The 12,533-nt window shown below is 42.3% G+C and overlaps 1 protein-coding gene across 4 annotated transcripts in view; it reads right to left on the reverse strand.

The window, feature by feature from the left end:
• The window catches only part of LOC138195547 (uncharacterized), a 28,596-nt gene extending 17,445 nt beyond the window's left edge, over positions 1–11,151 (reverse strand). For 3 of the 4 annotated variants that reach the window (XM_069145062.1, XM_069145063.1, XM_069145060.1), the window contains exons 1-11: positions 10,508–11,151; positions 9,782–9,871; positions 8,275–8,418; positions 5,243–5,389; positions 4,578–4,769; positions 3,588–3,674; positions 3,227–3,345; positions 3,006–3,120; positions 2,831–2,908; positions 2,614–2,729; positions 1,118–1,280 (exon numbers count right to left, since the gene is read on the reverse strand). In XM_069145062.1, coding sequence (XP_069001163.1) covers positions 1,118–1,280; positions 2,614–2,729; positions 2,831–2,908; positions 3,006–3,120; positions 3,227–3,345; positions 3,588–3,674; positions 4,578–4,769; positions 5,243–5,389; positions 8,275–8,418; positions 9,782–9,871; positions 10,508–11,008 — 1,752 coding nt within the window. In that variant the 5' untranslated portion in view covers positions 11,009–11,151. The remainder of the gene's footprint in view (positions 1–1,117; positions 1,281–2,613; positions 2,730–2,830; positions 2,909–3,005; positions 3,121–3,226; positions 3,346–3,587; positions 3,675–4,577; positions 4,770–5,242; positions 5,390–8,274; positions 8,419–9,781; positions 9,872–10,507) is intronic. The other variant, XM_069145061.1, reaches the window with a different exon arrangement.
• Positions 11,152–12,533: the final 1,382 nt, after the last annotated feature.

The raw sequence follows: 12,533 nt of genomic DNA on the forward strand, positions 1-12,533 counted from the left end.
AGTTGTATTCTCCTTGAGCATTTGGGCACTTTCTCAATGGGCAAAATGAGGCCAGAGGCTCAGCAGGGACTTCAGAAGTGCTCAAGGTCAACAAGAGGAGAGCAGCATTGCATTATGGGATAGCTCTGAGCACAAATAGCCACTGTGTGTTCGCTTACAGATTATAAAGAGATTTAATGTGCAAAGTTAAAAGACTAAATATACACATAATTGCTGGTTTTTAACATACCACGCACTTAAGTTTCAGGATACTCCGTCCACCAAAAGACGCAGAGTATTTCCTTGTTGGTTTATGGGCAGTTATGGGGTTACTATAGGAGCACCCACGTGTTCAATAAAGTTCCTTCAAGACGGGGAATGTCGTGTCTGAGGAATCCACATGCTCTGCAGATTATTCAGTCACCCTGGGCTGAACCACAGACCATCCATTAATAAAATTATTAATTCAATGACTGCACTTTTGTTCGAACGGTTGAAAGCCAAGATACTTTTCAACCATAAAGTGAAATTTTGGGTCGGAGGGAAAGACTTATTTGCTCTGGCCTGCTGTTCAACCATGCTGTACAATCACGACTTGACATTTTTCATGGAAACTTATGTAATTGTTGCGCCAGGATAAATAACACCTCTAAAAGCTCTTCCTGTGACTCCTGCAGGGCAACACCACTGGCAGACTGGGGTTCTTGTTCGGTGATAGAGAAGACTGGCAGAAAACAGAGAGCAAAGTTACAAACTGCTCTATTCTCCACAGTTTTTAGAGCCAAGCTGGTATTTATGCTAACCCTTTTATCAAGGGATTCCTTACCACTGGGTCATCAGATGATGCTACTAACTAGCTGGTAGGATGGAAAACCAGCAGTATGTTTGGTGCCAAGACTAGAAGCCACTGCTCTACAGCCCATCTGTCAGACTCTATTTTGGAAAATCTTGCTTAAGCTGTAAATCAGGCATTTTCCAAACCAAAGGACAAAGTGCGTCACTTTGTGCAGCCACAGATTTCGTAGGACTGAAAGGGGCTGGTCTCATCTTTTGCCAGCTCTGATGGAGTTGTTCTCTCCTACTCGAGAGCCACAGTGTGGTTTCTCCAGCATTAGCATGAAATACCAAAGCCGCTTACCACGCAGCCTTTCAGACGATTCTGCTCCTCCTTCACCTCCTTTCCCATGATCCCGTGTGTCTCCGTTCCCATGTTGCACTGGGGTTCTCGGAGCGGAGTCAGGAGGTCAGCGTCTTCCCTGGTGAAAGTGGAGCCAGTGAGGGAGAGCGTGGGCCTGTCACTCCTGCAGGGTGAGCAGAGCAGGAGGTTACTGTGGTGCAGACAGCTGGGCTTCGGGGGCCCATGGTGAACTCCAATTATGGCTCTGAAGTTTTATACCAGTGTTTGTGTTCTTTGATCGGAAATAGTTATGAAATGCAGCTGATAAGACCGAAGAAATGATGTAATGTTTGGATCTGAAGATAGGCCACCGACGAAAGGCGCTCTGCCGGAGAAATGTTTGGAAGGGAGGAGATGTTGGAGATGGATGTCAGTCAGAACAGCGGACTTCGGTTAGTCTCGACCGTATTTATAATTATGAACAATTCAATCTTTCTTTTTTGGGGGGCTTGAGCAAAGCACAAGAATTACTGTTATGCATTGGCCAGTCCATCACTCTGACCAGACTGATATAAGACCCCAGAATACGTATTATATGTTTAAAAATAAACTTCATTTAAACAGCAATTGTTAAAACAAATTAACAAAGTCTTTTCTCTAAAAACACCATTGCCTCAATGTTCCCACTTTCATAGAGGAAACAAACAAGAAAAAAATGGTGTGCAGATTGCCCTGAAGATGAGCCTTTTGAACATTATTCCAAAGAATGACACATTTCACTATGCATGCTGTTGGTCTGTAACAAATCCCACTTCAGAATGAACCACAGTGCACAATCAGTCAAGCCATTTCTTGGACTTCGGTTCCTATTTTACCACAGCAATGAAATGTGGTTGTTCTCATTAAGTAGACATTGCTTCTGATGGCCTGAAAAGTCGAATGATGTAAAAGTCTGGATGCTTACTGCAGCCTATTACAGTAACAATAAATTTGTTTTACAAATTCCATAAAAATTTAAAAAATATTCTTGTAAACGTGCTTTATCTCATACTCAGCAGAGTGTTTCGGATGACGTCGGGAGTTCAATCGTGAGAAGAGAACGAGCCACGCTGCCAGCTTGACGCGTTGCCAAGACATTATTCACCTACTACAACAATCCAAAGCAGAACAGAAAACTAAATACTATAAACTAAAAAGTGGGTGGTGAGTGAGGCTCTGTGTGATAGTTGGACATCAAGGCTTACCAGTCCTTCACTTTGCTTATAATATAATTTTTTACTGATTCAAACCCAAATCAAACAAGGCTAATCGAGGAACTGTTCACACAAAGCTCATTTTCATGTGGAGAGCCTCTCCTCGGTTTTGCCAGTGCATACTTTTCATGTTGGGCACCGGTAGAGTAATAACAGAAAGTTCCAGCTCAGCGGAAACCCGTGAAGGACCAATTACTGGGTGTAATGGCGCATGTATTCAAGGCCACCATAGATGTTAGTGGTATCCTTGGCCCGCTGACGTACCTGAAGACCTTCTGAAGAAGCGCCCAGCAGTCCTTCACCTCGCTCTGCTTCAGTGTGACGCTGGCAGCCAGGGCGGGATGGAGATTAGACAGCTGGGACACGCTCACATCTAGCATCTACCACACACAGGCCTGCAGGTTAGGTAGAGAAGGCTTCTGCAACACACTTTCAGGATGTGACAGAGCAGCGCTGCTTTGAGCGAACAGATGGTTCTTACCATGATTTGACTGGCAATGTCACGCATCTCTCTGTCTCCAAAGCTCTCCAGCTCTTTGGGTGCTGATATGCTTCTCCTCTGAGAGAAAGGACACATGCAGTGAGTAGAATTGTGTAAATAAATCTTAGGATTAACATGAAAATAAACATAGAATTAGGCTTTCAGGCGATGTTACCATGTTGTTAATAGCAAACAATGTATTATCAGCCTGTTGGTAGAACGAGGACACCTCCAGAGCCAAATGAAGATTTTCATGGTAGTTTTTCAGATGAGACTGGACCTTCAGCCACCTACAAAGACCACAGCACAATACAGAAGTTCCAGTCTTTAAATTATTTCTTTAGATCTAAAATGTTTCATGCAGCATTCCAGTTCAAGTTAAGGGACAAATTGTACATTTTATTGATGTGTTTCCTCTTGCTGGAGATGTTTTTGCCATCTGTCTTCCCTTGTTTCTCCAGCTTTAGGGCCAAGTTGTTGATCTCCTCGTGGAGGTTTCTGTGTAGCTGTTCATCCTGCGAGGAAAGCGGGAGAACACAATCCAACTATGACCTCAGCTGTCTTTACCATATACCCTGGGAGACAAATTACAGTCAGCCATAGATAAATGACCGGGAAACCTCGACCAAATTGTAATGAAAACATTAACATATGGGTTTGTACTGTATAGATTTTTACCTCAAGAACAGTGTGTAGCTTGTTTAATGCTTTTGCCAGTTTTCTGTTAATTATTGTACTTGTACTTTACGGTGCTCACCTGTTTCAGATCTAAAATTCTCCTGGTCAACTGCATTTTGTCAACATTTTCCCCGAGGACATGCGCCAGAGACTGCTCCTCTTCCTGCTGGCACACATAAAAGTCAGTGTTTATAGCCCCCATTTGTTAGCAACCCAACCATTATTTCTTCTCAGAGGCACCAGGATGAAACCACATTACCCACGCTACCAAGGAAGATGCTAAACAGAAATAGCCCTCAGCATGAGGAGGGGGTAACTTTGAACTTGATACTAATGCACAGAGGAAAGGATGAGTGGAAATTAATGGAGAATACATTTCTTCCAAGGAGGAATGTTTTATAGACTTCATAAGCAACATCCTCCATTACAGTCCCGCAGGTCCATTATCAATCATCAGTTCCTTTGTGCCAGACACGGACATGAACAGAGAGATAAACACAGGCCTGATGATTGCTTTTTGATAATGACAGGCAGATGTTTTACACCGGTGAATATACACAAACAAGAGATGTCTTCAGGACACTGAGCTAATTTCCTGAATTAGCAAGTGCTGTTTTTTTGTGCCAATTATCCTGACAACTGTTGATTAGAGCTGTCTGTGGACTCACATTTGCCTCTGGGCAAACTGATTTGGGTATAATTGTTACTGTTGGAGAGCTTCAATAGCTTAGATTTTTTTTTTTTGCTGTTTAGATTAATGGGAACACATTTGGGGAATTAAAAAAGGGGTGTGAACAAATAAATAAATAAATTGTAATATTTAAGTAGATGAGAAAAGCTACTTTAAAAAGCAAATTTAAAAGGCATCAATTTGTTTCAAATTTCACCCTGTTTCACATTAGTGTTCAATTTGAAAATATAAAAATCTGTAATAAACAATAAAATACAATCCTTTAATTCTTGTAAAACAACCAATATTATAACCAAGATTTGACTCAGTAGTTTGATTAAATTGGCTCCTTTGTCTTCTTAAATCTCCTCTAAAGAAAAAGCCAGGAATGCCTTTAACCTTCTTTTTAATCCACGCCTCCAGCTTGTCCACTTTTTTGTTGAACTCCTGCAGGTTCTTGGCTCCACCAAGGGCCCTCGTCTGATTGGCAGCCATCTGTTTCAGGGTCTGCCACTGGTCCCGGAGCTGGCTGAGCTGCTTCTTTACCAGATCAGATGTGGGGTTCAGCTTGCAGATCAACTGCTCGCCCATCTTTTGAAACATAAAATACATAAAGTTCCTCTGAGATGTAGCAAAATGGAGGAGCAGGACGAACACAGAGCAGTGAGGGAACACATGTGACGCTTCAAACTCCCGTTCACGTCTTAAAAAAAAAAAATCACCCAGCTCTGCCCCGCCTGGGCTGTCTGAATGCACAATTTCCAAACATCTCTCCTGAGGGAGAAAGTATAAACTGGCTTGACACACGTGTCTGGAACACTGAGGCTCTGCTTTTCTCCTGCCTGGAAGTGCCTACAAGACCATTATGTTACATGTTATGTGATCTGACAGAATCTTTTAGCAACAGACACAGTGATTAATGTTTGCATTCAGATCTCCATTATGCATTAAAAAGTTCAAAGAAACTTTTTGTTTTGGGTCTGGGGTGCTCCGATGTGCTGTTGCTCTGTTAACTCTGTAACATTAAAGTTCGAGTCAAGCTGCATGTTGAATCATTCTGTTACCTGGTTGAGTTGAATTAGGGTGTTCTCAAAGTCTTTGAGGTCCCTCTGAAGCGTCTGCGAGGCCTCCTCCCAGTCCTGCAGGGGGCAGCACTGAATATTACATCCATCCTTTAGGTCCTGCAGCTTGCCTTTGATCCATGCCTCTGCCTACATCACAAACAGACACACAGACACAAATGTTAAAGATGTAGTCCATCACTCACGTCGCTTATAGACCTGAGGGATATTCCTCTATTATTTTCAAGTAAAATTGGAGAAAGTAAGCTGATTGAGGACCTGATGCAATGTCAGAGGTCGGCTTAGACAGCATGCCTTCTTCATGTAAAAATAATTAATTTGTGACAATCACTGAATTTAATTCAGCTGATTTTTTTTGGGTGCTAAAATATGAAATTGTACATGTGAAACACATGTTGTGAACAGCTAGCTATACTTGTATGGATCAATAGCATACTCAACAACATGCTGAAATTTGTGTCAGATTTTGTTTTTGTAATGTTTTCAATCAAATTTAGCTTTAAACTTTGATAGCTGAAGCTCCTTTAGCTCCTACGAGCTGTGTGATGTCTGCTGTATGACAGCTTGCAGTCACAGCCTTCTCTGCTTCGGAGTAATACAGAGCTTCAGGCACATCAAGAACAGCTCTTTGTTCTCCAATGTCATGTTATGCAGAGCAGAGGTTTCTCTTGGCAAGTGCCTGGACTCCTTGCATAAGGCGTTGTCTTGCAGAGCTGCCTTTTCTGGCAAACCTTTTGTGGGGAACGAGAAGGCCGAACCAGGTGGCCCAAACTGAGAAAGTGATGGAAAGTACATGTTTGTTTTCTGCAAAGATAGAATCCGGCATGTGAGTCAGTGATCCCACCTACAGTAAGTCACATATATTGAATGGCTTAATAAATCAACTCAGGTTCTGCTACTTGTCAGACTGATCCTGAATGACTCATATGACTGATGAAATCAGCAGAGCTTTATTTTTCAGTTTTTCTTTTGTGTACAGTGCAGAATGTCAAATGACAGTTAAACACACAAACAAGTCATTACAACAAAGGGCTATTTACCATTATGTAAAAAGCCCTTTGATATAAAGTACGTGTTTGTTTTTAGCAAAGAATTTAGTAAATAGTCCTTTCATGTAATATTGTAATGACATCTGAGCTATTTACTATTTAGAAACTATTTAGTAAATGTACTATTTAATAAATAGCCCTTTCAATTTAGTATGACTGACAATGAATTTATAGACTCTACAACAACCCGACTTTTGAATCAATAAAGCATCAAGATCGCACATGACACATCCACTGAACAACTTTTTGTTCGAGATTAAAATATGATGTCACCTCTCTTTAGAGAAGCAAGTCATTAACTTTACAAGGCCCCCAGGGCGGCAGAGGTATTTCTCCTGTTGAACAGAAGGAAAAGAGCTTGACAAAACAGGCCTGCCCCTATCTCCTCACACTGGCTCCCATGGCATTATAATGACCTCATACAGGAAGTCTATGATTCCCTTGTTTCTTCCTGTCCACTCTCCACAACAATGGTCTGTTTATCAAAACGTACAGTTGGGCCTTAGTCAGGCCAGAATAGAGAGCTAAAGCATGAAATTCAAATTGTATCACTCCATCTGATTTTTTTTTTTTTTTTTTTTTTTTTTTTTTTTAATCAATTGGCACACAAACATCCTCACAATGAACATGGGATAATTTTTCAGGCTGCTTTTCATTTCTACGAGTTTAAAGAAACTGAATGTCAGCCCAAGTGCACATCTTTACACGTTATGAAATGTCTTTCAACTGGCCAAATTTTTTGACTCTCTTGTAATGCAACTTGGCCCTGAAACTAGTGGGAGTTGAAATTTCTCTCCTTGCTCTATCATGGAAATGAAAATGGTGAAAGGTGAGATATTTTGCAGAGCAGCCTCGCAGACAGATGGCTCGAGACAAAAAAGAAGACAATAAAAAGTGGTGACCTGCTTTGCTCCCCTGGCTTCAACCATTAGGGGCCTTTAAAAGTCTCCCTGGAAAGCTCACTTCCACTTTCACAGCAATGTAATACTGTAATAATACATTTTCACCGGCGATAGCAGTCAACCAAATCCCTGTAAAACAAGCAGGTCCCCAGGTACCAAAACCTCTGGCTATTTAAAGTCCATTCTAAAAAAGAAAAGTTAAAGTACAAAAAGGTAGTTTCCTCCAAAAAGCTACAGAAACTGAGGCTCCACTTAAGAGCAAAGGGGCTTTTAAGCTTGTTAATGTTAACAATGTGCTACAGAGCTGTTTTCAACACATACATACATCATATGTTTCATTCAGCTGACACATCCAATATTAAATTCTTATTTCTGGAAGTAAACGGCCTATCACTTGGTTGCTCAAAAAGAAGTCTGATGACAAAGCCAACTGCTGAACAAAACGTCCCTCAGCCGAACCCGCTGAAAAATGTCCTCGCTCGCGTCGGGGTGGACGCAGCGATGAGATAACACAACCAGTTGTGCTGCTTGGCTGAGCCTCTCCGGGCCATAGGCGTGAAGAGATGGAGCCAAACAATGATCTCATCACTAAATAATTGCTTGTGGCGGTTTCCCCTCCCCTCTCTTCCCTCAGCCGAACACAGCTCATACAGTTCTTGGGACAAAATAAGAACCAGTACATATTTTGTTCTCCTTGGAGGGTCATGCGACAGGCAGCTTCCTTTCTGACTTCATCTCAACAGCATAGCGTGCTGCTTTTGAGGTGAACCCCCACTCCAGACTCTTTTCATTTAGTCGTTTTACGTCAGAGGGGAAGAGAGATTCTGATAAGCTGGTTTCATTATAATATAATTCCAAGCATCTCTATCTGCAAAATGTACATAATCTAGAAAAGTGGAGAGTGAAGTATGTTCTAAAACATGAGCTGATGGATATGAGGAAACAGAGAGTGGAGGAAAGTGCAGCTTTTTTTTTTTTATGAGGATTCAAAAACAAAGCATGTGATCAACCCCCTGAAATACCATTAAAAACTGTTGAAATTGAGTGTTCATGCTACATTTACCTGCAGTACTTCCTTGTTGAAGAGCGAGTTGCGCTGAGTGAAGCAGTCGCTCTGGGACCAAACAGCTGCCAACACTTCACTCTGTGTGTGTGGATGACTTTCTTTCCTCTGAGGTTCTTTCTTCTGCAGTTCTGGCACTGAAATCTGCGTGAGCAAACAACACAGACAAAGTGTTGGAAACACAACAGCAATTTGACGGCAACGCTAACCTTTGTAATTGGAACGGCAGAGGATGCTTGCGTCGGATTAGACCTTTAAGAAGGAGGCTCAGCTCTGCAGCTGTAATCACCTCACAATGAGGTGCTGTCTAAGTGTCCATTCATGTTGATTATACCTTTTTTGTTTACCATGGAGAGACATTACAAACACGTGTCAGACTGGCCCCAAGGTCCCTCTTAACAAAAACCCAGTGTCAGCACTACGAAATGAACCCGACTGGCACAGCTTCACTAATGGACGAGCATTCCTGCTGCTCTCCAATCAGGAAACATCTGGGCACAAGAAGGAAGCAGGAACGGACAGATCCTCGGATGTCTTTTCAGCCTGACGTGAAAACATCACCTTTGAAGGGATTTAACAGATCATGTTCTCTCTGTCGTACCTGCACAGGTAAACGCTCCACTACCTCCTCGCATGTAATTAGATTTTTTTTTTTGGCTCTTTGCATGAATAATATACGTGCGGAGAAAAAGACAAGTATTGTTGTGGTTACAGAATAAGGCATGATGTGAAAGATTAGTGTTTTTGTTGTTGTTCTAAAAAGGGAAATGAGGCTGTTGCCGTGTCAGCGTGTTATTATGAGCAGCCTCCACGAGGTTTGCAGCAAGACTTTTCTTTTGTTAACATCTTCCCTGACTTCATGTTTTCCAGTGAGCCCTGCCTCCGCAGCAAGATCCGTTGTAACACACCACTTCATCCACAACATGCAACGATGACTTCAACCACGAACAGGCCAAATCCAACAGCCCACTGACTTTAAACAACATCCCACAATATACTTTTTACTGTTTATGCTCTGTATATTGTTCCTATAATAGACTATAGCCAAATCAGAGGAAACATCAGGGTGTTTTGGGTGTCTTTCAAACAAAGACACATCGCTCCCATAACTTGTTTTCCACCTCTGTGTAACTTTGCTCCAAATGTATAATATAGTAACTGTTGAATTCTGGCATACACAGCACATGACTTCACTTCCTAAACTCCAAGAGATTAATCAACACACAGCTGGCTATAAAGACTCACAACACAACAACTGTTTTCCTACAGCCTGAATAAAGCTGGGAAAAATCATTAACATAACACTCAGCAGCAAAAAAAAAAAAAAAAAAAAAAACAAAATATATATATATATATATATATATATATATATATATATATATATATATTTTAGGTAGATTATGATGGACTTTTTACTCAACCTTCACTGCTAATTTAAGTAAAATAAAAGTCACTATAGCTGCTTATTTGTCTTTTTTTTGTGTGTAGCAGTTAGCTGGTATCTTACCTGTTGGACGGATTTGTCTCCGTTAAGTTTCGCCCTGGTTTGTCCCTGCGTGGCCGGAAATTCGTCACTGCTGTCTTTTCTTAGAAAAACCTAAAATATTAAGATAGAATAAGCAAAAACATTCCTTAAATAAGAAGGACATGCTGGACACGAAGGAAAAAAAAAAAACAGAGGCAGGAAATTTGCTAATTACAAATTATAATTTTTACAGGGTCAGAAAGTACATGTGACTTATTACAAAAAGTGTCACAATTTGACTTATTAAAACAAACATCTCAACCATTTTAGGTAACGTTAACATTCTGCTATGTCAGAAATATATTCTATAACTTAACCCCCCCCCAAAACAAAAAAACCCCCACAAATTAAGTACACGGTGAACGACCTGGATTCTTCAAATATATTTGCACTGAATGTTGAAAAGTTGAATAAAATGTTTACTTTCCATTCTTAATTTGAGATTGCTTCTAGATATAGCACCAGAATTCTTGTTAGAACATTTTTTTTAAAAAGATTTATCATGTAAACTTTGTGTAATTAAAACGGCATGTTTCACATGTTTTATAAAAACTATCTTTAAACTTCCAACGTTTTGTCTGTATTGAGTAAAAATTGAATTTTTATTTCATGAAATGATTTGAATTATAGTGCAAAATCAAAAGAAATCAAAACTCTGCGTGATATTTATTCACATATTTGCATTAGTATTGTAAGTGTATCTTGTACCTTAAACTGAGAATTTGGCTTATTCTCACAGCTCACTCCCACAATCCTGGGCAAATGTGGATCTGATGTACAGGTGATGTTGTTGTTGTTGTTGTTGTTTTCAGACGTGGACCCCGTGATTGAAAGCTGTGCTGGTTCCACTGCTGTTTTGTCCACTGATCCGTCTTTACTCCCAGAGATTGTGATCTTCTTGATGGATCTGGAGACAGCAGAGGGAGAGGCTACGTTCTGGTTCAGGTGGTCCTCCGCTGCCATGTGCTCCTGGTTGTGTTTCACGGGGGCGACCTGCTTGACAATCGGTGGGACCAGGCAGGGGCCGTGTGCGCAGACCTGGGATCGGCTGAGGTAGAGCGAGTTCAGGTTGTGCTGTAAAACGCAGTTATCCAGAGTGTCGCCGGGCAGATAAGTCTGTGTAAACTCCTGGCATTTTGGCCCAGCGGGAACTGACAGTTTTGTCCCAATGGTGAAGGGTTGCACCTTCCTCACAATGCTTTCAGACATGACCAGTGTCCAGATAAGAAAACAAAGTTACTGAAGTCCAAATGAGTTCTGAAAAAAAAAAGTCTGTCACATCCCTTGGTACTCTCTCCTCACTAAACAGTTGTCCAGTCTCTGTTTAACAGGCAAGTGGAGGGAGCGCTCAGTTCTCCACCTTCTTGTGCATGTTGAGAATGCACAGCACACAGCCCAGGATGGCTTCCTTGGACTCCTGGGATCTAATGCGGTCCCAGATGTGGCGCAGCGCCGTGCCAATATGGGCAGCGCCTGTAGAGAGGCTTCTCCTGAGGAACTGTGCCACTGAGCCTGCCAGTCTGCTACTGAGGAGCCTGATAACCAGGGACCGCAGCAAGATGAAAACTGCTGGCATACTGCCTGACTGAGCTCCGCTAAAGTCTTGGGAAAAAAAAAAAAGGAAAACTCAGAAAAGGAGGGGGAAAGAGGAGGGTTGGTTAAGAGAGGAGATGAAGTCACCACCTCTCTCTCTCTCTCTCTCTCTCTCTCTCTCTCTCTGTCAGGAGCGACAGAGTGGAGAGGGGGCTGTAAAGCTTGGCTGTCAAAACTTCCCCCCTGAACCCGAACAGAAAATCTGCTCAGATAAGAGTAATGGAGTCAGAGGGAGAGACCTCTGTCAGACCTCGTCAGTCACAACTTATCCTCGATGAGGTAATATCCTCAATCCTGAATCACACACACCCATAAACACACACACAAAGCCTCTCCCTTACCTCCACTTTGAAGCACAGAGGAACAGGTTAAGCCCTAAGGTGTTGTGCTCTGTCCCGGCACAAAAGTTACAACACAAAGAAAAAGTCTTCCTCTAAAATGTGAGGAGAGGAGCATCTTCAGAGACTCATGTTGCCGCTTGTCTGTCCAGAAGTGAGAGTGCTCTCCTCAGCTCTGACCCTCCTCTTTCCCCATCAGCGAGGAGCAGTTGTCACACAGGTTACAGCTGAATGGAACAGAGCAGCACTGTTGCTCTGCTTCTTAAACCTCAGAGCTGCTGGCATGACAAGTGTGGAGGGGTGGGAGTGGGGGGCAAATAGCAGGCAAGCAGATGATGACCCCTGCCACTCCTTGATGGTGGCTAAGGTTCAACAGAGCAAATGTTGGGCTGACGGATTGGAATGGCAGGGGTGGCGTGCTCGTGTTAGGGTAAGGAGGATTACTGAGGAGGGCAGACAGCAGAGAAAATATTTGCAGGGAGCAGAGCTGAGAATCTGCTTCCACTGGTGAAAGCCTTTCCCAAAAAAGGAAGTCTCACTCTTCACTCTGCTGCCCTCCAACTTGACCTCAGCACCTGGTCCAGTGGCTCCACAGAGAAGTTCAGCCACTCAGAACAAATCTGAGGCAATACAGTGTGAAAGTGAGGTGATCGTTCGCCTCGTGTCACATAAGAGCGACCCACGCGGTAAAATTATATAACGTATAACACTCACATGCCCTAATGTCTCCAGTGTTGCCTTATTATTTGAGCAGGGTGAACACAGCCGACAGCGCGACAACAGTAACTCAGCAGAGCTCCACA

Source organism: Embiotoca jacksoni, unplaced genomic scaffold (genome assembly GCF_022577435.1).
Source record: "Embiotoca jacksoni isolate LCO1_2020_lvr unplaced genomic scaffold, fEmbJac1.0.p SCAF_12, whole genome shotgun sequence".
NCBI classification, from domain to species: Eukaryota; Metazoa; Chordata; class Actinopteri; family Embiotocidae; genus Embiotoca; species Embiotoca jacksoni.